This window comes from Rattus norvegicus, chromosome 8 (assembly GCF_021556685.1).
Source record: "Rattus norvegicus strain SHRSP/BbbUtx chromosome 8, alternate assembly SHRSP_T2T, whole genome shotgun sequence".
In the NCBI taxonomy this organism is placed as follows: domain Eukaryota; kingdom Metazoa; phylum Chordata; class Mammalia; order Rodentia; family Muridae; genus Rattus; species Rattus norvegicus.
In genome coordinates, this window is record NC_141541.1 from 36,537,574 (window position 1) to 36,564,473 (window position 26,900).

At 47.6% G+C, this 26,900-nt stretch overlaps 1 protein-coding gene and 1 long non-coding RNA gene across 5 annotated transcripts in view; one reads left to right on the forward strand and one right to left on the reverse strand.

Annotated features, from left to right (window-relative positions):
• Positions 1-11,610: 11,610 nt before the first annotated feature.
• Positions 11,611-26,900, reverse strand: part of Barx2 (BARX homeobox 2) — a 67,399-nt gene continuing 52,109 nt past the window's right edge. Inside the window, 3 exon segments of the mRNA NM_001427453.1 lie at positions 11,611-12,633; positions 19,945-20,029; positions 24,975-25,302. Coding sequence (NP_001414382.1) covers positions 12,367-12,633; positions 19,945-20,029; positions 24,975-25,302 — 680 coding nt within the window. The 3' untranslated portion in view covers positions 11,611-12,366.
• On the forward strand, positions 18,352-21,249 carry LOC108351669 (uncharacterized). 4 transcript variants are annotated; one of them, XR_015627576.1, is made up of 3 exons: positions 18,352-18,612; positions 19,005-19,180; positions 19,791-21,249. It is a non-coding gene; the product is annotated as an uncharacterized LOC108351669 (long non-coding RNA). The 4 variants fall into 4 exon arrangements; XR_015627575.1 differs by having other exon boundaries at positions 19,081-19,180; XR_015627577.1 differs by having other exon boundaries at positions 18,352-18,575.

Consider the following 26,900-nt stretch of genomic DNA (forward strand, 5'->3'; position numbering starts at 1 on the left):
TACAGTGCCAGACATGGAAATATGCCTTTGAGTTCTTGTCAGGGGAAACAAGAGACTCCCGAAATGGTATATCTCTTTTATTACCATTGTCCTTGGTACCTCCCAGAACTTGAAGGTAAGACCCTATTGTCGAAAATATTACATATTTCTTGTGATAAGACTTGGAGTACTTGAGCTAGAAATGGCCTGGGAGCCTCCTCCCTGAAGACTGGCTCTGGCAGTCTCAGAGGTCCTGTGCAAGCAACCATGGAAGAAAGCAATCGGTAGACCTGGTCAGCGGTAAAGCCTACAAACCAATGACTGGCCCAACTGTATAGCGCCAACGGGGCTATAGCGGCACTATCATCTCAGAGGTTATCAATACCCCCTAATTAGATTTAAGCCTGCTCAATAAGAGGGAGTTCATACCTGATACAGTAAACCTAGGCAACAGCCTATTGCTGGAGAGGTCCCAGACCCTAGAGGAGGACCGACTACTGCCATTATGCAAAGCCAATATATTTTCTAATCATCATCTACATACCTATCCTTATAACCGCAAATCACTTCGCTCTTACCCCTCATCAAAGCAGCTTCCCTTTTCAGCAGACAGAGCCCACTATGGAGATGTACAAGTGGTCAAAATGAAGAGAATAAGTGGCCATGGGGAGCCTACACCCAACTGGCACATCTACAACAAACCTCCAACACGGAAAGCTCAGGGAACAACAGGGAAGACGGGGCAGAGAGATTGTAAGAGCCAGAGGACCAGGTGACTGCTGATCAATAGCATCCTCCAGACAGGACAGGATAACTCTGCCTCAACAAACCTGCATACGGGAACACTGGGTGACATGGCAGGGCCAAGTGTGCCTAGATGAAGGCCTACGGCAATCAGTGGCTGCTGAGAAAGGAAGAACCAGTCTTCCATAGGAATGAGTACTCGGACATATTATGCAATCCCAATGGCCATCCCTAAACATAGATACATAAGAGCAGTGGTAAAGGGAGTCAGTAGGTTGTATGAGTGTGGGTGAGTCAGTGTGAATATGTGTGTGAGTCTGTGTGTGCCAAGTATGTGCGGGTGTGTGTGAGTGTGTGTGAATATATATGTGTGAGTGCATGTAAGTCAGTGTGGGTGTATGTGTGAGTGTGTGGGGGGTAAGCCAGTGTGAGTGTGAGTGATTGTGTATGTGTGAGTGTGGACGAGTCAGTGTGAGTGTGTGTGTGAGTGTGTGTGTGTGTGAGTGTGGGTCAGTATGAGTTTGTGTGTGAGTGTGTGTGAGTCAGTGTGTGCGTGTGTGTCAGTGTGAATGTGAGGGTGTGTGAGCGTGTATGTGTGAGTGTGTGTGATTGTGTATGTGTGAGTGTGGGTAAGTTAGTGTAAGTATTTGTGTGAATATATGTGAGTGTATGTGTGAGAGTGTGTGTATGTGAGCATGTGTGACTGTGTTTCAGTGTGTGAGTGTGTGTGAGTCAGTGTGTGTGTGAGTGGGGGTCAGTATGAGTTTGTGTGTGAGTGGGTGTGAGTCAGTGTGAGTGTGTGTGTGTGTGTTTGTAAAAGTAATAATTATAGAGGAGGTCAAGAACTTAACAGGGGGTTGTTTACAGAAGACCCAAGGAAAGTTAGGAGGTAGAGTTGGAAATTATGTAAATATAGTACTCATGTATGAAATTCTAAAAGAATTTAAAATTTTTATTCTTTAAAAAATGTAATCAAAAAGGAGTCTGAATATGTAGCTCATTGGTGGCGTGCTCATGAAGGACACACAGAGAGCTGAGTTCAATTCGCAGAATCATATAAACTGGACATGCTGGTCCATGTCTGTGTGCCCAGAACTTGGGCAACAGCAGCAAGAAGCTCGAGTGACCTTCAGCCACATAATAATTCCTAGGCTGGTTTGGTGTGCCCAAGAGCCTCACTGAAAGAAAGTAATAGGAATGACGAAGAGGCCAGAGAAATGTTAAAAAACATTTGCTCTTGCAAAAGACCAGACTTTGATTCCCAGCACCCACATGGTGACTCTCAGCCATCCATAACTCACATTCCAGGGGAGCTGATGCCCTCTTCTGACCTCTTCAGGCACTAGCCACACACGTGGTACACAGACACACATGCAATCAAAGCCATCCATACAAAATCAGTAAATCTAAAACAAACAAAGGTCTAAAGAGGAAAAGACAACACATCAAAAATGCGGTTGAGGGACCCTTATCACTGCTGATAAATGTACTCATGTATAAGTACATATGTATGTCTGTTTGTCTGCTTCTGTTGATGTGCATCTTGTCCTTGTAGGTGCTCCCTGAAGCCAGTGAGCATCAGTTCCCTCTGAACTGGAGCTACAGGTGGTTGTGACCTCCAAACCAAACCTGGCCACTGTGATACAGCAGCCTCTGTGGAAATGAGTATGATGTTTCCTCAAAAGCTAAACACGGGAGCTGGAGGATGGCTCAGTGGTTAAGAGTGTTTATTGCTTGTCCCAGTTTCCTTTCTGTTACTATGATAAACACCAAGACCAAAAGCGACTTAGGGAGGAATGTATTTATTTGGCTTATACATCCTGATTACAGTCCGTTATTGAGGAAGTCAAGGTATGAGTTCGAACAGGAACAGAGGCAGAACCATGGAGAAGGCTGCTTACTAGCCTGCTCTCTATGGTGCTGTTTGCCTCTTCCACAGTGCACGGCCTAGGGTCAGCACTGCCCACACAGGGCTGGACCCTCCCACATCCACTAAGAATCACGAAAATGCCATCCCACATATTCCCATCATGCAGTTCTCTAATTGAGATTTGCTCTTTCAACTGACATCAGTTTGTGTCAAACTGACCAAAAGCTAACCAACACCTTGCTCTCACTGAGGACCAGGTTCGGTTTCTAGCTCACAACCACCTGGACCTCCATTTCTGAGGGTTCTGAGGGGCCTGAGGGGTCTGACGCTCTCTGGCTTCAGAGAGCACCTGCACGAATGAGAGTCACACAAACTGAAGCAGACAAACATACATATATACATAGTTATACATATATACATACACCCATTTTAGGAATAAATCTTTAAAGGTAAATGAGTGCTGTATGTCTGCTGCTGTAATCCTCCTTGTTATCCACCTAAGTGTATCAGTCAGCACACGAGAGGAGTACCCTCATACGAAACCTGCTGATTGTGGCAATATTGACAATGCCAGAGCTATGAGATCAGGCAACGTTGTCTATCAACAGGAAAACCGGTAGATAAAATGTGATATGTACATAATTAGTTAAATATTGTTCAGCCATAAAGAATAAAATTCTGGGCTGGAGAGATGGCTCTGTGGTTAAGAGCTCTGACTGCTCTTCCAGAGGTCCTGAGTTCAAATCCCAGCAACTACATGGTGGCTCACAACCATCTGTAATGAGATCTGATGTCCTCTTCCAGTGTGTCTGAAGACAGCTACAGTGTATTTATATATGATAAATATAAATAAATAAATAAATAAATAAATAAATAAATCTCTTTTTTTTTTACAAAAAAGTGAAGTTCTGTCCTTAACAGAAAAATTAGAAGGGACTGGAAATCCTCAGAGTTAACTGAATAAGCCAAACTCAGAAAGGCAATATTGTGTTTTCTCTCATGTGCAGAATCTAGAATTTTTTTTTAAAGTAAAAACATGGAAATAAAAAGAGGAATGTTTAGGAAGAGACGGTGGGAGGGCAGGATAGAGGGAAAGGGGACAGGCGAAGATGGTGGAGGATAAATATTCTCTACCGGCAATGTGTACACATATGAAGCTGTCATAATAAAAATCCCCAGATTCTACCACTAATGTCCACTAATAAAAATGACTAAAAATGCTTTAAAGGAAGCTCACCTGAACTCGGCTCACGGATCCTGCACTACACTGTTTCTGTGAATACCTTGCACTTTCTAGTCCTCATGACGTGAGACGCAGGCTGCCCTAGGAGTCCTGGGTTGGTGTCCCACCTGCTGCTTGACACTAAGTCTAAACTAACCTGATTCTTCAAAGTTCATTTTCCTCGGCTGCCTTTGAGTGAAGCAGCCTTTTTTTTTGAGGAGCACGATCTACTGAAGTCTTCGGTTCCGGTGACCACACAGCAGTGTCCTATGGTGCAGGCGGACACAGCTGCCCTGACAACAAAGCCAGGGTTTGCCATCCTAGAAAACAGAACAGCCAACTCCCACAGGTCTCGGCCTGCTGTGTCCCCGAACACTTCCTTTCTTCACCAGGAACAGCCATTTTCATTGGCTCGTGTAGAGTGAGGGGTTCATACTGTGTGCCCTATTTGCCTTGAACACAAACTGAAGACCAAGTGCATACAAAATGAAAGCGATGGCTGAAATCAAAACCAAAGAAACAGTGGACAGAGGCGGTGGACAGTTAGAGAAAGGAAAAAGAGCCCTGGGCTGACTGAGGGACAGAAACAAGGTGATCCAGGGAGTGGGATGCTAAGGCTGCTGGGACCTCAGAGGTCACTCCAAGGATATCTGGAGAAGAATGGTCTCTACGGCTGTAACAGGGATTCTATATTTTAGTGGTCCCCAGGACAACATACAAGATCCCACATCTTCCTCACACATTTCCTCCCACCCTGGTGTAAGGGGACACATCTTTGAACGTTAAGAGTAGACAAGCCTATTACAGTGCTTCAGATATGACGCCTCCCTCCATGCTCATCCAGATGTTAACACCTGCTTCCAAGGTTGCTGAAAATGACGACCAACTTCGATGCCCCTTAACACTTTTAAGCCCTGGATACACAACAGAAGAAGTGAGAAGAAACGGGGGGGACATGTCATTTGGGGGGCAGATTGTACCCCAATCTACAAAGAATGGTGCCTGTATATCAGCCATGTGGGAGCAGATGCAAACAGTGTTTGTAGGAAGGGCAGGGTCCACAGGGTCTACCAGCCTTTAGCTTTGTCCTGGGATCAGTCTTGCTCAACTTTGTCCTAGGACCAGCCTCCTTATGAGCAAGCTGCCAAAAGCCGGTGTGGGGAAAGAACAGAGCCCCAGCTAAGTCAAATAGCTTCTGTGCAAGCCACCTAATCCCTAGTGTATTGTCGGGATGCATTAGAAAAGTCAGCAGACCTGGACATTGCTACTTTCTTTCAGTCAAGCAGCTTGTATGAATGGGAATTCAGGTGCTTGGGAAGCGAGGCCACGTGAAGGAGAGAACGCCTGAAAGAACCCTGGGAGTTTGGATGAGAGAGTTGGTTTCTGATCCCAGAGGGTTGAGGATTCGGCCTGACATGTCTTGAGGTTCTTGGCAGGCATTTTTGAGCAGGTGCACAAGCCGCCACTCAGCCTGTCTCGAACTGTGTGTTCTCTAGCAGGCGAGACAAAGGAATGAACTCTAGACCCCAGCATGCGAGGGAGAGATGACACATGTCTTGATGAACAGGGTAAATCCAGGCACCTCTGAGGGCCCTTGTTACATTCTTGAGCTGTAGGAGGGGCCTCTGCTTGGGTTTCGGGTATTCTTGGCCTCCTCACTGACCTGGGGCACTATTTCCTCCTCCTCTCCCCTATTCCTCCCCCACCTTCTTTCAAAAAAAAAAAAAAACTGTTTAAAGGGTTTTGTCCGTGAAAGACCTTATTCATGAGACAGGCATGATGACAGTTTGCAGAGTTAAATGGGCACTTTAACTGTGTGTCTAATAAATCCACAACCAAAATAAACACACAGGAAGAGAGGAGGGTTTGGGAAAGAAAGGAGACGGGCAGGCTAGCAGCCACGAAAGGAGCCTGTCACACTGATTTACACAGACCCTTAGAAAGCAGGGCGTCCCTCCCCTCCCAGGCCTGGCTGACCTGTGGGCCAGTCCAAAGCAGACAGGTAGAGGCCAGTGTCAAACACACCTGGACGGGCTATGAATGGTGGGAAACGGAGCCATGCCGTCAACAGCCTGTCAGAGAGGCCAGCGCCAGATGCAAGGAGGTAAAACAGGACTGGTGCTGAACCACGGCGGGATCCACACCCAGATTACAAATGGCATTACCAGGCTCTTTCTGCCCACTCCAAATCACCCTCCACCCAGGATTTGGGAGACAAACTGGGATTAGAGACATATTCAGGTAAACTTAACAAACACTCTTGCTCCAGCGCTAATCACCATTCCTGGGACACAGGGGCCCACCTAAGACCTTGGCCCCTTCTTAGCCAGCCTAGCAAGCTAAGGGCATGCTTTGGGGTGTAACTACCAATGTATTTGGGGTGAATCACCTTCCTTGTCCAGAAAGAACACTGTCACACAGGGAAAGAATATTTTAATAGGTTTGAGGATAGAGCCAACCTTCCTTCTTCTCACTCTCCACCCCTTGCCTCTTCTTAGTGCTATTTTAGGACCAGGCAAAAAAAACATATTGAAAATGCTTGCTGGATTATGGCTATGGCCGGCTGCTCCTGGCTCTCCAAAGCCCCAGATAGCCCTGTCCTGATCACTGCCACCTCTAGAACCTTCCACTCTGCAAAATGGAAAGAATGTCGCTAGCTGTCGCCCGTCCCGCACTTCGGAGCCAAGCCCATAGGAACGGCTGAGACCTTCTTGCCTTTGACTCCCGCCATACTGCCCCATTCTGCAGTTCATCTACACACTCCAGTCCTTGGTCTCATAGGCCGCGCAGCCTCCTGACTCTCCACCAGCTACCCGATACCAGTTTGTTCTAGAATTTTCTTAATTTTTGTTTTAGATAAATACTCAGTAGGCGTTCTTTCCCCCTAGCCAAACACTGCCCAGGACTCTTGATGGAAAGCACTTTGGGGATATCTTCAAAGCCCCATCCACGCTCCCCCACCCTCGCCCCGACCTCAAGGAGATCGCACAATCAGCGGCCTTTGTCCTTGCTCCCTTGGGGCCTTCAAATGTGGATTCTCTATCACCCATCTTTATGAATAGCTTCCTCAGGGGAAAGTGACCCAACAGTAATTTCTTGGATTCTGGGAGAATTTCAGTAAGCAATGAAGCTCTTTTGTCTTCTTGTCTCTGAAAAGGGTACACAAACAACAGCCCATGGACAGACAGATCTGCTGCTCTGGGGATACTCAGGGTCCGGGAGAGGTACTTTGTGGTGAGGGGCCTTGAGTTTTGGGGAAGTAAGCAGTACAAATTTCTGTGGAGCCGCCGCCGCCGCCGCCGCCGCCGCCGCCGACGACGACGACGACGACGACGACGACGACGAGGACGACGACGATGATGATGATGACAAAAACAATAACTAAGCAGGAAGCCAGGAGAACACAGACCCTGCAGCTGCAGACCTTTGGAGAGCTCAGCTGAAAAAGAGGAGGAAGTGCCAGCCTGTAGCCACTGAAAAACAGCCTTGAGGGATTTATGCTCTAATAGGGGAACAAAAAAGAAGCCGTGTCCTTCCTGGGAAAATGGCAGGACACAGCAGCAGTCACAAAAGGTGCATTAAGAAGAGGCGAGGGAAGAGTGAACAGGTTGGACTGGAGACGAAGGCAGGGTTAGTTAGGAGCACTCTTAAGAGGAGGTGGCTTCTCGCTATTTTGCTGAGGTCTGAGGGAGAGCAGAAAGGAGACTGTCTCTTGGGCTAAGAGCCCTTTGGCATCCAGGGTCTCAGGGACAGAGTTGCCTGATCCAAAGAAGAGGGAAGCCTCTGTGCCCGGAAGAGGTGCAGCAGGCAGCAAACAGAACCCAGGGGAGAGCAGTGAGGATCTCAGAGGGGGATCAAAAATCACGAGTTCCTCCAGGCTCTCAACAGTGCAGGCAATGAAGTGTGTAGAAATCCTGAAAGGGGAGTTTCTGCACACAGTGCATTTCAGCTCTGCCCCCAACACGTTCAACCCCCTTCTCTGGTTCCTTTCAAACAGATGGAGGGGTAAGAGTGAGGAAGTACTTACAGACAATTTTGAGAGGGTTTGGTCTTGACCTAGCCATAGACTTAGGCAAGAGAGAAAACTCCCAACTGGTCTACTTAAGACGTGTTTGTGATAAATCTATTTAGATGAGTTTGAGGAATCGTAGCTCATACTGCAAGAGCAAATGCATTGCTAAATCCTGTGTGGTTGGGTGTATCCTAGCAAATCTTTCAAGATAACATGGGAGCCATCTGGCACACATAGTGACCCAGAGCACAGTCCTGTGGTTAAGAACATTACTGACAGTCTACAGTGGGTTCTACGGCAGGAGTCTGTTTCCTACCAGAAAGAATGCACAGGGTGGGAGTGAACCAGAGGGACCCTCTAAGAAATCCTCACTGGTACCAACAGCCTGCCCTTGACGGGCCCTTGTCTGGGAGGAGAAGGGTCCTGCTTATGAGGAAGACTCTGCAGGGGCTGCTTGGTCCTCAGCATGGCTCCTAAGCCATGCAGAACCCAGAAAAGGGCATTGGTCTTTCTCTAGTTAATGGGCTCATATAAACCTCAAAGAATTCACCCACTTTACAGCCTAATGGACAGCAGTAAGTCAAAAAATTCGTGTAAATAGGATCTCTCCAAGCTTGCCGGAGCAGAGTCACTCCTAAAGAAAAAAAGTCAATGTCTCTATGGTTGGTTGCTCCAGATTCTCAAAGACTTGCCTAAGCTCTTTCTCTTCCTCTGGAAAACATTAAAAGTTGACCAGAGACCATTCCTTATATTAAAACCTGAACCCTTGGTGGCCATCACCCTGTATTCCGGAGAAGGACAATGCATTCACTTAGCAAGGCCTGCAAGTGCAAAACCATGGAAGAAAAAAATCACCCAGAAATTCAGGGGGTGGGGCGAGGCAATGGGGGGCGGTTTTCTCAGTAATTCCTTCCAGAATTGCTTAGAACAACCTACCTACTGTGACAAACCAGAGGAGACTTGAGAAGCTGGTACCATGGGGCATGGGAAGCGAAAAGAGAAAGAGAAAGCTGGAGGAAGAGTGGGGCTTGGCTTCCAGAGAAGGCATAAGCAAAAGACACTTTCCTTCTCACTGCTGGAGAAAGAGACTGCTGGTGTTCATGACAGTATTACTCACAATAACAGAGGTGGGTGTTAACCAAAGGACCCAACCGGCAGGTGGATATGGAAACGGGTACATGACCACGGTGAAATACTGTCTGACTCAAAAGTGAAGGAAATCTTACAAACTGAGAGAAAATAAATGGACCTGAAGGTCACCATCTTACGTGGCAAAGGGGGGCCTGCTACAGAAGACAACCTCAACGTACTCTCACTTGGTAAGTAGACGCTAAGGAAGTTGAGGCTGTGACGGAAGTACAGTGTAACCATGGTAATTACCACATGTTCGGGATGAGAGACGAGGTCTGGAGAGATGCTGGGTAGAGGATAAAAGATGTCATGGGGCTGGAGCAATAGCTCCGTGCTTAAGGGTACTGGCCACTCTTCCACAGGACACAGGTTCTATTCCCCACACCTACATGGCAGCTAACAACTGTCTGCAAAGCCAGAGGAGGCCACACCCTCACACAGACACACATGCAGGCCAAATACCAATGCACATGAAATAAAAATAAATATTTTATATTTTAAAATTTTCAGTTAGGACGGGTAGGTCCAAAGAGAGATCTATTGTACAATGTGGTGACTACAGGTTTCAGACTATTATATGATGACAAAGTGCTGAGAGTGGGCCTCCCTATAGTAATAATGGTAAAAATAATGGTATATGAGAAAATGCAAAGGCCACGTTGCCTGATGCAGCCATTCTACATTGCGTGCGGGTTTTAAAACATCAGATATGCCTTGAGTACGAATAATTTTGTCAATAAAAAAGAGAGAGAGAGAGAGAATGTCCAGGCTGGCCCATCTTTGATTCATTAGAAAATAAAGAAAACAAAAAAAGAAACAGGCACATCTTAGGTTGGAGGCTAAGCCACGAGCTTGTAAGTGGAGGTACTCTTGGGCTGGGCCTTACCGAACACAGGGAAAGATAATCCCAGGTTTTAAATCCACCAGTGAAATGTCTTCAACCCCTCCAGGCAAGAAACCAACCAAAGAGGATGGGACAAGGAGTAAGTTGGAGTCAGAAGCACCTGGAACCCAGCATGTGGTAGAGCCAGCAAGTGTGTGCACAGACAGGTCCATACGGTCACGGCTGTTGTCAGATGATAAAGAACATCATGGGCACCTGGAGTAGAAGACGCTCATAGATCACACACACACACACACACACACACACACACACACACACACACACACCACACACCACACACCCCACACCCCACATACGCATGCACACATCTCAGTGGCAGACAGCTCCTAGAATGAGAACAGCACGGCTCTCCGAGTCTACCCGGCCCCGCCCACATGCTGACTCTAGCCATTGTATGCCGGCTTTGGTTTGCTGTGACACCGCTTTGGTCAGCACATTGTACAAGTGCACTGCAGGGTGGGCAGAGGCGAGGAAGACAATTCTCTGCACACTTGCTACAAGCTGCCTTGCACAGGCAGCAGGGTGTGGTCTACACAAACTGGTTCTCGGAGGCCGATCCTTTACCCCTTTGTCTATTCATGGGAGTAAAAGGAAAGACGTCTCCCTCTGCTTTTCTCAGCAGCAGAGATGTGAGGTGGGCCTTGATCAAAGCTGTGTGGTTGCCCTGTCTGCTTGTCAACAGAGGGAAGTGGGCAGCCAGATGGCTACACATGGGCAGATTTTTGTCTGGCTCTAAAGTGTGTCGTGTGACTCTTTCACAGAAACAATGTTAGCTTCGACCTCCTGGCTGGGGCTGCTAGCTTCCAAGCCTATGGCATGATAAAGGTGGCAGTAATGGATGACTGGCCAGTTACTAAGTAGGTGTCATGTCCTGAAGGGCATCACAGGGAAGCAACCTTATAGGTGACCCTGAGAAATCAGGCCTCACAATCAGAGTGCATGAGAGCCAGACAAACCCTCCCTTGTGACATCTTCCTCTTATGCAGGGACTATGGAGCCCAGACCCCTTTCACGTGAGAAAGCACGTCCACTGGGCACCAGCACCAGTGCCTTGGCACAGCAGTGTAGTCTGCTTTTAAGTCTTCTTTTCGTAGAAGTTGGATAATTAATAAAGAAAAGCTGGGTGACAAACGAGAAACCAGTACAGAGGACTGGGCTTAAAGGTTTGGACAGAAGCAAAGCTCATGTTTAGAGTTTTGACCCCCCAAAGCTTATCCCTAAATTAGCTATCCAAAAGGGCCAGCCTGCAAGACAGCTGAGTTGCTAACAGCACCTACCTCCATGTCTGATGACTTGTGCTGAATTACCAGGGTCCACATGGGAGAAGGGCAGAACCGACTTCCATAATTTGTCCTCTGGCCTCGCACACAGTGGCAGGAGCATGCCCCACACGCGCTCACATGAGCGCGCGCGCGCACGCGCACACACACACACACACACACACACACACACACACGGGAAAATAAAATAAAGAAGTATATTTTTAAAAATACCACAACAACTTTTAAAATTGAAGCCCCCATCTGTGCAGCTGCTGGCCGTGGAGTAGCTTGGTGGGGCAGCCCAGCTACTCGACTTCCTAACCTCGTGACCACCGTATCACTTCTGTGGCTCCTGTACTTAGGCACTCGTGGTGTGGCCCAACCTTTTGCTTTGTAGATGGGAAAAGAAAGGCCCATGGAAACTGACTACCTCCCGTTCCACAGGACACTTCTCTAAACAAACAAATGAACAAAAACAAGACAATCCTCTTCAAAGATTTATTTTTAATTAAAAAATAAAAGTTATCTTAACGCATCTGCATTTGCAGCTTCCCGGATGGCAGCTTCACGAAGCAGGGAAGCCAAGGATCGATCATCAGGTCTGTTGGCACCTGACCATCTTATAAAGGTACAAAGGCACACGTGTCTCCAAACAGACGAGCAGGACTCTGAGACGTCCCCTGTAACTCACAACTCCCTCCAACTCCTTTTCTTTTTCTTTTTTTTTCTTTTTTCTCTGCCTTTAACGGCTTTCCCCACCCCACCCCACCCCACCCTCAAAAAAAAAAAAATCAATTCTCTTAAAACTACAGAAATAAGCGCTGAGTCAGCAAGGAGCCTGGGCAGGCCTCCCAAGCACTTCCACCTCCTTTCTCCCTGCTTTGCTGACCTGTTGCCCAGAGGGAGAAGAGCAGCCCTTGCTGCAGGCCAGCCCAGCCCGCCACACTAAGAGGCTGCTGCAGCCAGCCCTAAAGCCATCACCTAAGCCTGGGCAATCAGATCCAAGGCGCTATCTCCCTTACTCAAGGGTATCTGTGGCTAACACAGCCTTGCAAGAACGGCAAGTCCCACACAAGTAAGTCTTCATCAAGTGCTCCAGATGAAAATGCCGCTGGGAGGAGGGAGACAGCAAGCGCTCCTCTACCCACGTGACTAGTCTTTAGCGGTCTTCTCTCCGTCAGCATCTCCTTGCTTCTCTCTTCCCTTCTTCCCAGGCTCCCCCTCCCCCTAAAGAACTTTAGTTTAGCTTAATGGTGGGGGTTCAGAGGAAGCTTCTGGCAACTCCTGGGGCTGTTGACTCGGTTCTGCCACCTCCAAGGGGACCAGGCACGCTTTGGGCTCCTGGGGATCACGGGGTTCCTCCTGTCCCTGCAAGGATCCCAGCTGCTCCTGGCTCTGGGCCTGACTGTTCATTTTCTCTTCCGCTTCGATCTCCTCTGATGTGGGAATGGAGTTCTTCTTGGGGCGCCCCTTAGGTTTCGTGGGTGCTTCCTGTCCACCTTTAAGGACCTATGTGGAAAAAGGAAAGAAAAGTTATTGCATCCAAGAAATCCCTCCGCCCTGCTCCTGGTCCATCCTCGCACAGCACGGTGTGTGGTTTTCCACGGGATAGCGAAGCCACCGGGTTTGGCCACGGGTGTTTGAAGGCTGTAGCCAGCTTCTCTCCTGTTCAGTGGATGTTAGTCAGCATCGCATAACTCGGCACTTAATACCAAGAGAAGTACGGACAGAGAGATTAAAAGAACAGACTCTAAAGCAGGCATGAAAATGAGCACACGTGTGTGAAACGAACCCTATGAGACAGGTAGAAAATAATTGTTTTCCATAGCCATAGTTAACTTAGTAAAGGAAATATACAGTCCTTCCTCCACCGACTCCAACCCCTGGTTCTGTGTAGTTAATGTTCCGGGCACAGCTAGCGTGAAGAGCTTTGGGAGGGCTTTAATTAAATAGAGAAGGGGTAGGAGATGTTTCTGCTACTTTCTGTAATAATTGGATTCATAACTCTGGAGTATAATATCTGAGATGAATACATCCATCTGAAGGAACAGTTTATTTTCCCTCGCTGGTTAGTGGTTTTACTTCATGGCTGGCCCACTACTTTCGGACATATGGGGAAGCCAGATTATCACGTGGGAGAAGGTGATCAGGAGGCAAAGGAGGAGCTGGGGTCTCAGTGTCCTGTCCATTCAAGGACACTTCCCAGTGACCTAACTTCCTTCCACTGGGCTTGCATTCAACCTTCATGTATTTAAACTGCCCAATTTAACAATGTCTAGCATAATTGCTAACTAGGGCAACTATCACGGCAGTGAAATTTTAAATTGAGTGTCCTCATCCCCTATAGAAGCCTCTTGCCCATCAGCACCACATCTTTGCCCTGCACCTCGGCAATAAGCGGTCTTTCCACAGACACAGAATCGTAACTCGTGGGCTTTTCTTGCTTCACTTGTACAGTGTCCTCAAGGCCCATCTACGTTGTAGCACGTATCAGAAAATAATGTTCACCGCATGTCTGTGTCAGCTCCCTGACTCCCTCCTCAGCTGATGGACACTCAGGTTACGCCCACCTTTGGGCTCAGTGAGTTGTGAGCATGGATGAACTGACACCGCTTCAAGTTTCCGCTTGGACCTCTTTCAGGTTTGTACCCAGAAACAGACGGGCTGCATCGTGTGGCGACTCTGACTAACATTCTGAGGACTCTTGCTAAAGTAGCTGCACCACTGGACATTCCAACCAATGATGTGTATGGATTTCAGTTCCCCGCTTCCTCCCCAATGCTTGGAATAGATGCCTTCATGATTATGGCTGTCCTAGCTCGTGCAAAGGAGGGGCTCAGTGTGGTTTTCATTTGCCTTTCCCTATTGGCTAACAGTGTCGAGCAGCTTTTCATGTGTTTATTGGCCTTTTGTACATCTTTTAAAAATAAATTTTATTTAAAATATAATATATCACTTCCTCCTTCTCTTCCTCCAACCGTTCCCATGTTCCCCTCCCCAAGTTGGTCTCTCTCAAATTTATTGCCTTTTTTTTTAAATTGTTGGTATATATTCTATCTAAGTATGTAAGTACAGCCTGCTCAATTTGTATACTGTGTATATGATCTCAGGACAGACCATGTGTCTCGCAATTTGTCTGTGTGAATTATCTCCTTAGAATACAGTATAAGAGATTTTTAAAAATAATCTAGATTCGGGGCTGGGGATTTAGCTCAGTGGTAGAGCGCTTACCTAGGAAGCGCAAGGCCCTGGGTTCGGTCCCCAGCTCCGAAAAAAAAGAACCAAAAAAAAAAAAATCTAGATTCATGTTTCTTACCAGATAGAACACTTAAAAATATCTGTTTCTATGCTGAGGGCTCTCTTTTCAGCGCTCTCTCTCTCTCTCTCTCTCTCTCTCTCTCTCTCTTTAATCTTTTCACTTTGTCATGGTATCTTTCACAGCACAAAAGTTTTTAATTCTCATAAAATCCAACTTAATTTTTCTGTTGTTGCTAACGATTTTTGTGTTGGATACAGGAAGGCCTTTTCTAATCCTAAGTCAAAAATATTTACTTCTGTTTTCTTCTAAGGCTTCTGTGATTTTAGTTCTTATGTAGATTTGTGATTTGTTTTGAGTTATTTTTTGCATATAAGAGCCAAGAAAGCTATATAGGCTCAATAAACACCTTTTTCCAGCTGCAGTTCTTCTTGACTTATTTGAACCCATCCGGACAGCTCAAAGGGAGGTATGAAGTGAACTTAAGCAAGGTATAGACACTTAGCAGAAATCGCCTCTGGAGAGAAGACACTCGTGTTCCTTCTCGGGTATGTCAGTATCTGATTTTGATGTCAGTGCTTTTGAAAGTGCCTGACTGTGCCAAGACAGAATCTACATGTTGAAAGCGGCTCCACTGGGTATGAAAGAGGTTATACAGAAAAGCAGTTGCCCCATGCAATAATCAAGTTAGAAAAGGGCAGGTCTAAGGAAGCCATCTAATTGGCAAAAGAAAGTCCAGCCCAGCAATTACAGAACACCACCCACACAGCTTGGATCTACCCCACCTGGCTGTTTCCCTACAGCATGAAAAAAAAAAAAAAGTCAAAACAATCAGACCATTTTCTAAATGGAATAAAACATTCCAGTGCAAGCAATAATTAGGAGATAACTACCCTCCTGGCTGCTTTCCGCATCGACCTCTGGCCCCCTGCCTCCCAGCGCACCTGAGACATGCAATTAAATCACACCCGTCCTGCGCTAGGATTGCACACTCGAGAGCACCCTGCAGCCTCTCCGGGGGTTTGTTTCCCCACTGACTCCTAGAGACAGGTTGTTCCTTAGTCCAGAGAGGTCAGGCAACCCACTAGGCATGAGGCCATGTGCTTCTCTCTGTCTCTCACAAAGCACCCAGAATACTGTACTGCATTGGCTGCATTTATCCGGAGTCCACCTCCGTACCCTAAATCTAGGCATCTGAATATAGACGAAGATGTCAAGATGGCTCTTCTTGCTTTCTTCCTGAGGTAGTCAGATGGGGTTCAGGCACCTCAGAGAGAATAGGATGACAGGAAGCGGTTGACAGAAAGTGTTTGCAGGCATCGAAGCAAGCCAAGGGTAGAGTTGGAGTTAAATGTAAGAGTCCAAACTTCTCGAATCTAGCATTCGCACCAGCATTACATTCTGCTGAATGCACAGGATCGAGTAAGACATGCCACTGGTCTTACTGCTTCCTATGCGTCCACGCTCACCCACTAGAAGCCAGGTCCCTCTCCCCTCCCTCCTCCAGCACAGTTGGGACCATGGAATTGATGATGCTGAGAAAAAAAATGTCTGGACTCTCCTCCATGAATCTTTCCTACAGCATTGCCATTCTCATTAGCTGTTTGTCCCAGTCTGATGACCCCATGTCCCATTAGGCCTCAAACTGTGTCCCAGAGCTGAATCAGGGGACCAAGTACTCAGGACTCCCCTCAACCAAGAGAGAAGCTTGAGGGGTCTTAGAAGCCTGTAGAATTCACTTTTGCCTTCCTATCATGGCTTCGACAAGCTCAGATTCTTTGAAAACATGGATTGTGTCGACAACAAACACTAAAAACCACGATGGCTAACCTCCCTTGTCTGCGTCCCATGTGGCGAACACTAGCCTAGGTATTTTAGAGATGTTACCTCAGATAGCAGAACTCTGCGAAGTAGATGTGAGACTTTACCAAGGAGACACACAGTAACCTGTCCAGGGTCATAACCGGTAACAGTTTCACTGAACTGTTCACTCTGGAGACAATTCAAAAGCAAGTGGCACCTGTGTGTGACACTATAGTCTTCCCACATTGCAGTGTATGGTCGGTCCGCTTTCAGAAGGGAACTGGGTGTTAACACTGCAGACCACTAACAAATGAGACATTTTCAGCCAGATATAAATGCTGTGGATCCCCAGAAACGGAATATGGGATAAGCATCCCAGCTAATGTGCAAAATTAAATTTACTCAACCCGCTATAGGTTACACATGCTGACCAGTCAAAACTAGTTAGAGATCCTATCTGGCTCTTGGCAGCTTTGTCCTTGGCAGCCTTGAGAGTGAGTCTGAGAATCAAATGCTAATCTTTTTCCAGTTCCAATTAGGTTACTTGCCTTGAGACATCTTTATTACCCAATTATCTTTTTCTTTCCTTCTCAGTACCTGAAGAGATAGCCTTGAAAGAGTTTTAGCGGGGAAATATATGAGGCAATCTGGAGCTCAACAATGCCCTGCTGTTCTGAGGGAGTCTGAACTCCACACTTACAACTGCGCACCATGCCTTGTGTGTGGCTTCCACCATTCTGAAGTTCCTTCTGCCCCTTCTTTCTGCCCAAAGCCCATTCCCCACCATCACTGGACACGTTGCCATCCATCCCACTGAAACCAGTTTACGGACGCCTCTTCCACAAAGCCTTCCCTCCTCTTCTCTGCTCCTGAAGCGGTATGTCAGCCCTTCCATGGTTGCTTTGATTACTCTGTTTAACCTAGCTTTCAGGTCTGTCTCAGTGACTCAACTGAAAGTATTTTTATGTTCTGTGTGTTTTAATTAGTCTTTTTAATTAGCATATAAAACGTTAACTTCATTAAGCATTCTCAAACATCATTTGTTTGTGATGGCTTTCCTGCCTTCCTCCCTCTCTGCCTCCCTTTGCACTCCTTATCTCACCCTTCCTGCCCCTTCAACATCCCTTTCTGCTCTCACGGGCCTTTTGGGTTTTGTCCCTTACACTCATACTCACAGCCACCACATGGAAATGCAAGTACCTCAAAACGTTTTTAAGGTTCAACTTGTCACTCCAACCCTATTACCTGATACGAAATAACTGGCTGTTCCTAACATGAACTGAACTAAAAGCTTGGTTCTCTTCTCTCCTGAAGGGATCTGAATTGGCCCAGAATGTTCTCTGATGTTAAAGCTGCTGAGTTCCTTCCATTTTTGAAGCACATGGCTGAAAACATCATCTACAACTGTGCTGGCAGTGGAGTGGCTAATAAAAATCAGGTGATGTCACAGTTCAGAGTGCACATGTTTGTCCCACAGGGGGACTGGGTGGTGCTGGCCAAGAGGACGGGTTGTCAGTTTGTTATTCGTATGACTCATGCAAAGATTGCTGATAACCAATTTAAACAATACTCTGCTGCTCTGGAGACATTGATTACCACAATGATGATTGATGAGGAAAGAGAAAGGTGGTGGGACGAAAAAGAAAAAGGACCCAAGGGGAGTGCCCCAGATGGGCAGGGAGGGGCTCTCAGAGGAATGGCCCAGCACCTCTCACTCCCCGAACTCAGTTCCCTTAGTGAACAACATCCACCCCCAATTTCCACAAGTCCCATATGTGTAGAGCCTTATAGAATTTTCAGAATGACTCAATTTATCTGAATCTCGTTATCCTTCAGTTTTAACTTCTGTCTGCAGCTGTCTTCGTTCCTACAACTCTGAACTCTTTGAGGGGTTGATCTCGAACTAAATAACCGAATCATTCTGCATGCCCTTCCTGGGCCTTCTTTCTCCACCTTCAGAACAAATTCCACTAGAAGCACGGGTTATGTTTTATTCTCGTCCCTGTGCTGCCTACGACAGGGATGGCTAGCAGAGGAGCAGCAGTGACTCTGCAGTTTAGACGTGAAGTGGGTCCATAGCATCCTCTCTAAATGGAAAAACGTCCAGGGGTGGGACTTCAAGAACGTGACTGCACTGTGAGGGCTCTGGAGTCACAGCAGGCTCTCTCAATCGAATAGGTCACTGGAAGGTGGGAGCCAGCTGAAGGGAGCATGCTACAAAATATCTTGGCATCCCCAGCCCTGCCATGGATCTCCGAGATCAGACTCCCTAGGAGGGAGGGGAGCTTATCCTGCTACCCAGTAACTGTGATGGCCGCCAAGGTTAAAGACTACCGCATTCAAGGACGCAGGCACAGAAGCGTGCGTCTCTTTTTATAACTACTGCCAGAAGGTACTGAGCTATTGCTGGGAGGAGAACGGAGATCTTTGTAAGTACTAGAAGGTGGGGTTCAGAATAGCAGCCGAGGGAGCTTGTAGGCTTTCTTCTTCGATTTCTAGAGAAACTGGTTAAGAAATGAGGTCACCCAGAGAAGCTAAGCAACACGGAGGACTTCAGTGGAGGACATAAGGCTCCCCCCCAGGGAAGGGGAAGCAGAGTAGATTTCGCAGGCGAACTATGAGTGAGTAGGGTTGGAAACAGGCAGGATCAGTTGGGGGAAGGAAGGAGAAAATACTGGGAGAAATGACAGGAACTGAGGGATATTTTAAAAGTGAATTGGAAACTCCATGGAGTCTATGAGGGTAACCCTAGCAGAGACTCCTAGTAATGGGGACACGGTGGGGGGCTGGGGGCGGCGCTGATCTGGCCATCTGTTACCAGACAAGGCCTCAAGTGGAGGGATTGGGACACCAACCCAGTCACAAAACCTTCTACCTGCATACTGTCCTGTCTAAAGAGTGTGCTGGGACCGGAGTCTAGCACAGTCATCATCAAAGAGACCAGAGAGACCTCATCCAGCTACTGATGGGAGCAGATGACAAGGACCACAGCCAAAGGTAGGTGGAGTTTAGGGAGTCCTGCAGAGGAGGAGGAAGGATTAGAGGAACCGGAGGAGTCAGGAACATCACAAAAACAGGCCCATAGAATCAACTGACCCAGAATTTGCAAAGAAGCTGCAGGGGTCTGACCTAGGTCCTCTGCATATATGTTATGGCTGCATAGCTTAGAGTTCTTGAGGGGATCTAACAGTGGGAGCAGAGGCTGTACCTGACTCTTTTGCCTACTTATGGAACTGTTTTCCTCCTACCAGTTTGCCTTTTTGCCTTGATGTAACAGTATATGTCTGGTCTTATTGTAGCTTGTTGAGCAGTGTTTTGGTTGACGTCCCTGGGAAGCCCGCTCTTCTCTGAGGAGAGGGTGGGGGTAGGAAGTGGATCTGGGGCGGGGGCAATGTACAGGCAAGGGGGAAGAGAGGTTGGAGAGGAGGAGAAGGAGGGGAAATTTCAATCTGGGTGTAATAGATGACTGAAAATATAAAATAGAATATAAAAATATATTTTATAAAATATATATTGTAAATATACATAAATATATATAAAATATAAAATAGAAGACTGAAAAAATATTTTTTGTTTGTTTGTTTGTTTGTTTGTTTAAAAAAAAAAGAAGTCAAGTTCAAACAGCCTCCCTCTACAGCCAGTGCCTCAGAAGATCTTCCTGTCTCGAAGTCCAAACCACCAGAGATCCTTCCCCACAGCTTCAGACTGGAAATCCCTCCCACCAGAATGGGCCCAGGGCTGCACCCCTTGCCCTTTCTCACCATCTTCTTCCACTTCATCCTTCGGTTCTGATACCAAGTCTTCACTTGCAGCTGCGTGAGCCCCAGAGACTGGGCCAAGTCCAACCTGGAAGGCATGAGACACAAAGGAAGGGTGAGGAAAATGCAGTGAGGGACAGCGGTGGGGACATGCTGGCTGGCGCCTGGCGCTTGCTACCAAATCTCAGACTGCCACCATTAACCCTGGCCATGGCCGAGAGGAAGGGTGTCTCCCTTCTCAGAACGCTGTGTAGGGCTGGAAAACAGGAAAAGAGGGGCCACACGTAAGACCACGGGCAGAGTCCCCATCCCAGAATCATTCTCTCTCTGAAATGAACCTCAACATCCAAGCCTTTGATCTTCACCCCTATATCTATAAAATGTAGGCTCAAGATCCCAAAAGCTAGAAACAGGAAGTAAAGCTGTACTTCTATGGGAATTCCATTCATCTCTCCAGATTCACCTCCGGTGTTGGTGAGCTCCCATAACTCCTTTGACTCAGCAGTCACCCCAATGGACCATGCTGTCCATGCTACTTGTGCCTCCCCAGCTCAAGACCAAGCCTTGAGCTTGTGTTCACAAAACTGCCTACTACGTCACTAGATCCCAAAGCAGGACTCAGAAATATTTTTGCACATGCATGTGTATATAGTTAGGTGCATGCATGTTTGTGTGTGGTGTGTGTAGAAACCCAAGGTTGACGTCAAGCATTACATCCTACTATATTTATTGGCACAGGGTATCTTGGTGAACCCAGAGTTCCCCCATTGCCCTGGACAGCCCCTATTTGTGCCTGCTAAAGGCGCAAGGGTTACAGGCAGCGGCCATACCTACCCAATTTTTACGAAGGTTCTGGGCATCTGAACTTCAGGCCTCGTACTCGTGAAGCAAGTGACTCGTGTGCTAAAACATCCCCTTCAGCCCCAGGAATGTTCCTAAATTATTACAATGGTTGGAATGTACAACCCAATGAAGCCATAAATCCATAGTCCCTCCTGCTTTCTAGGCCCACTGTATTTCTACTTTGAAACCTTCTGGAAAGTCCTAAGGTTGAAGCCATTTGTACAGTGAGAAGTCATTCGAGCACACAGCAACCATCTCCAGAGCATGCCAGCACCCCAAACACACACTTTAAGCCACTGCCCAGTGCTATCTTTTCACCACACCGAGCTTGGTAGGTATAATTATTCCCATTTTACAGATAGAAGATTTAACGCTTAGCGAGAGAGTAGAATTTCACGATGACATGGCCAAGCTATTCCTGACACTTGATTTTTTTTCCTGTTCAATAAAGTCTATTGGAACGCAGACAAGTTTATTTGCTTTCATTGCCCATGGCTACCTCTGTGCTACATCAGCAGACGTGAGTAGATGGGGAAAGACTATGTGATACAAAGAGCCTGAAATAAACACTCCTCTGGCTCTAATTTTGCTGACTCCTGGATCCTGGAGCAAGAGTGAAATCCGCCCATGACTGACTTGTATGCCACCTTCTGTGTGAGGGCCCACCTCACAACACTTCTCCACAAAGCAAAAATTGTGGAGGGGAAACAGAAATGCCACAGCCTGAGCAAGGACCCAACGCCAAATATGACACGGGATATTAGGGGGAAGTTAGTTGGGTTTCTATCCTTAGTTCTCAAGGCTGCAGCCAGGGACCTATACAGTTACCTGGGTACTGCCTAGGGGGACATGAGATCCAAGAAAACATGAGCTGTCTGCCTGCAACCTCCCTTGAGCTCCAACCCTGCTCAGCGAAGCAGTTCAGACTTGTACATTAACTTGAGCCGTGACCACCAGTGCTTGAAGGTCACCAGGTTTCTGAGAACTGCCACTTGCAGATCTAGGGCCCACTATTTTTTGCAAGCCCGCACAGGCTCAACCCTAAGCCACAAGCAGTCCAGGTGCAACAGGCAGTCCAGGTGTAACAGGCAGTCCAGGTGCAACGCCTGATGCCTTGGTTGCAGCTTTCTCCACCCAGGAACATCTATCTACCATTGGCATAAACACACCCATGGACCCTGGCATCAGCCAACTCTGCGTGTTTACATACACAGCTGCCCAGAACTCCCGCTCTGATTGGGGCACATTAACTAAGCCTCTAATAATTTCAAAAATAGACTCTGCCTTCGTAGGACTGTTGGGCCTGTCTAAAAGCTACATTTACATACGTGGTCATCCCTGTGGAGGGGCTACTGTCGGCTGAGCAGTTTCCAGGAAGTGATGAACTGACCAAAGCAATAAGCAGTGCCCAATGCCAGCAGCACTTAGCTCTTCTCTTTAATGAAGCAGTACGCCCTAGGGAGTCATTCGTTATGAACCAGACGATCCAGGGTGATTCTACAATTCTGGTCCCAGAGCTGTTCTGGGTTCTGGTGGTGCTAAGGGTCCTTTTAGGCTCCTGAAGGGTTTTCCTGAGCTTGGTTCACCTGAGGCCATCAGGTGCATTAGTCAGTAGAAGGCTCACAGTTTTACAACAGCATTAGCAAATGTTGTTAGCTCACTTGGGAAAAATGCATCCTTGACTCACCACGTTGGCTGCAGGAAAAAAAAAATCTCACTGTCATCGGCCTGTTCTCATTACCTGCCACCGTTACAAATTCTCACTTCCCTGCAGATTCACTCAAATGGAGTCACCTAGGAAACTGGGGAAACAAACAGGGAAGAGGAGGAGAGCAGGAGCTGTGGGAGGAGGGAGTGCTCATGGCTCTGGTCACGTAGGGAGGTAGGGAACATGGGAGAGAGGAGGGACTGAGCCGCAGGCTTCAATGCCAGCCAGATGGAGTCCTCCTCCCTGTGCAAGTGAATCAGTTCTGTGTGGGTCACCTGCGAGATGCTTGGACAAGTATCAGGAAGCCCTGACACATCTCTCTCTCTCTCTCTCTCTCTCTCTCTCTCTCTCTCTCTCTCTCTCTCTTCCCCCTCCCCCTTCTCCTCTCCTCTTTTCCCTTCTCCCTCCCCCTCTCCTCTCCCATCCTCTCCCCCTCCCCCTCATCTTCCGCCTTCCCCCTCCCCTCCCCCCTCCCCTTCTCCTCTCCTCTTCTCCCTCCCCCTCTCCCTCCCCCTCCCCTTCTCCCTCCCCCTCTCCCTCCCCCTCCCCCTCCCCCTCTCCTCTCCCATCCTCTCCCCCTCCCCCTCGTCTTCCGCCTTCCCCCTCCCCTCCCCCCTCCCCTTCTCCTCTCCTCTTTTCCCTTCTCCCTCCCCCTCTCCCTCCCCCTCTCCCCTCCCATCCTCTCCCCCTCCCCCTCGTCTTCCGCCTTCCCCCTCCCCTCCCCCTCCCCTTCTCCCTCTTAGCTTTTCTAGCTTCTGAGAAATAAGCCTAACTTTCAACCATACTTTCAGAAGCCTCTTAGACTCACAACCGTACAACTAAGGATGATGGCTGTTCCGTCTGACCACACAAGTTCAGAAAGCTTAGTTACCTGCAACCTGCGGCTCACGTGTATTAATCCCCAGCCCACAGACCTGCCTGCCCAAACGTAACCACAGTGTCAATGCTCAAAGCAAAGCTCACTCTGCCTTGTCCATCCCAGCCCATCCCCAGCCGCTAGGCTTTCATGAAGGGCATCCGTGTTTCCTAATGGCCTGCCTCATTCAGAAACCACAGGACACTCGACTCTCGCCCTTCTTCCTCATCCAGGGTTGGTTCTTCCCATTCCATTTCCATTTTTAAATATACCCCCCTCCGCTCTGGCCCCGGCAGCCATCCCTAGATTTGGCCGGCCCATCACTTGCCTATAATCCATCAGTCGTAGTGCTATGGAAGCTATGATTCTAAAATGGATCTTATTAGCCAGGGCCTGCTCAGCAGCAAGGCCTGCCCCTCAGTCAGGCAGATAAGGTCCTTCCTATACCCACCCAATCCCTAAGTAGAAATGCCCGTGTTTGTAGTTCCTCCAACATGCCTAGTGGACAGGAGTCTGTGACTTGTAGGGATGTCTCCTCTATGTAAGATGCTCTCTTCTGGAACCAAAGGTCTTTCTAAAGGCTTTCCTGCCACGCTCTGCAATATCTTTCCGTTTCTATGGCAACATACGGCACCACAGCTGGCTCACTATGCTATAACAATTGTATTCATTCTTTCCCTCCACCCATGATGTCCTTTAAAGCAGGGCTCTGTTTACTACATAGTATTCTCTGTCACCCATGCCACCCCACTTTGGAGCACCCAAGAGACTCCCAGCAAGCAGCTAACTTGTGGAACCAGCAGACAAGTTCTCCGTGAAAGGGAAACTTGGAGATTGTGCTTCACTTCAGATCGTTTTCTAAACAACTGCTAAATAGCTTCAGGCATTTAATTGCAGTTATTTCCTGTTCCCTTTCACAGGACTGGGGCCAACCTAACGGGGACAAAGCAGTTAGCAACAATAATGATGATAATAATAACAATAATAATTAATAATAATAATGATAATTTTAAAGATCTGGAAAAGTTTCCCAGTAAATAGGCCCATCCCTGAGCTCATCCACCTCAGGGTAAGGTAAGGGAACAGGCATATTTTGTAATTAAGGTACTAAATTAAAGACAGAGGGCCTCTAGAGAAGGCAAGGCTTACAATCATTCCAAACATGAATTGCAAAGGTTTTAAAGAGATTTCCCTCCAGCTTCTCAGCGATGTCTGCCAAGTAGCTCTGCTTTGACCCTGATCAAATGCACTAAGGTCTCAGAAACCTCCTGACCTAGATCAATCCAGGCCTTTCCACCCAGAGCCAGACCATCAAACTGAGTCAGCCAGGTATTCAAGAGGGTAAGGAAGGCCTAAAGTCACAGATCTAGACCCACCGTGTGTGATGTTAAATGTCTGGGGCTTTAAGAACAGATAGTGTGATTTCTCTTTTCTTGGTATTCTGAAGAGGCTTATCAAAAACATTGGAGAGGCGGAGGAGAGGGCCCTCTGATCTGAGCAAAGGAATAATATCTGGACCAGAGTGTAACCCGGCACTAAATGTGCCGTTTGTGAATCCACATCCCACAGAGGGCAGAACTCTTCCCCAGGGGGTACCTACAGAGAGGGCCATCCTCCGGTCCTCACCTGTCTGGGGTAGACAAATACTTCTGCTTCTGGAATTTCTTCTCTAGGCCCATGAGCTGCAGCTCCGTGAAGATGGTGCGACTCCTGCGTGGTTTCTTCTGCCTGGGGGTGGGTTGTTCTGTCTCCGATTCGCTGCTGGCTAATGCCTCGCCACCAGGGGTCTCGGCAGCGGCGGCAGCGGCGGCGGCGGCAGCAGCAGCCTCAGCAGCAACTGCGTGGCGAGTGTTAACTGGGGTGAGTCCAGGGCCGGTGGGAACCAGGTGGGAGATGACTGTGGGCTGCCGGGTGATCACCGACAGGAGAGGATATGCCCGTAGGGAAGGAGAACCTGGAAACAAACAAGAGTCAGTCACCAACAAGGTGCCGGAGAGACCAGGGACAAGGAGCCCAAAGAGAACCCCTTGCTAAGCCCGGAATGAATGCAGGGCCTCTTGCACATCAGAAGGAACAAGTGGAGCAAACAAAACCAAAAAAAAAGCAACTCAAGATCCTGAACTTTGAACTGCAGGGTGAGCCAGCTACACCGGGCCTTGCTCCAACTTGGGGTGTGAGGCCATTTGTGCCCCACTTAGCCAAAAATGGCTTCTAGGTAACTCCCCTCATTTAAGTAACTCCCCTGACCCCTGTGAATGTCTAAATTTTGGTTTCAGTGATATAGATCAATGGAGCCCTGCAAATAAAGAGCAGCAGCCAAGAAAGGCTGGAAACATGAATGTCGGAATTCCAGTAACGTATCTGTAAGATGCAAATTTCCTAAAAAGAAAGAAAGAAAAAACAAAACAAAAGAACGTCTATGGTCTTCATCAAAGATCCTAGAATAACTATAAAACTATAAAATCACAGACTCTAAAATCTCTGTGCCTTGAATCATAAGGATGTTCTGAGAAGGAGGATGCTTACTGATTATCCTTCTTGACGCCCTCATTTCAGGGAAACTAGTCCCAGAAAAGTTAAATAACTTGCCTAATACAACTTAACCAGGAAAAGCAAACCGAGGGTCAAAACCACGATCTTCTAGCTTAATGTCCAGGGCTGTTAGCGTTGGGTCGTGAGTCACACGTTTATGAGGGAGGAACAAACAGATGTTTAATTCGCATAAAAACTTGGCTCAATTATGACTCGTTACCTACCAGAAGCACTGTTTAAAGAGGGTTCTCAGGCTGCGTTGGAGCTTTCTGAGGTTGATTAACAATGTCTGCCATGGACAGGTGGTAGGGTACAGGTTCAGGAACATATACAGAGTTTTTACACTGCTTCTTGGGAATTTGAAAGCAAGGATGCTTTTGCAGCTAACAACCTAAGTCCGTAAGTACACGTTATAAAGTCCACTTTCTATTTACTGTTTATAAGTTGAGGTTTAAAGTATCTGGGCTACCTCCTGGGAGCCACACTTGTCTCTCTGATCTCAGTTTTGTCATCTAGATAGTAAGAGCAGCTCACTTCCCAGAACGCTTCAAATTCTGACAAACTGGGGCTACACCAAAGTATCTCTCAGGCCACATTCGACAGCTGATGAAACCAGAGATGACTTGGGGCTGCCCTTTGAACCTCGTTGCAGGCCTGCCAGCAGCCACAGAGGCAGAGCAAGCAAGAGCCAACCGGCATTCACACTCATCCTGGGCTGAAACCAACTACATCCCAGAAGCCCCCAGGTGCTGCTTGTGAACCCGACGCTCGTCTGGCTTGGCATGGCTCTCTGCGTTCATTCCTGTGCCTGTGTTCTGGATGCCAGGCCCAGTCATTAAAACAGATAACTGCTCTTGTTCTTTGGGAGCGCTCTAGTGAGGCCCAGCGGAAACCACAAAGTTGTTAAGAAATAATAAATCACGGGGCACAACAACTTCCAGGAACCCTAAAGCCAACTCTCAACACTTGACGGTTTGTGTTGTGGATTCATTTTAAGAAAAAAAATAAAAATCTGGGCCG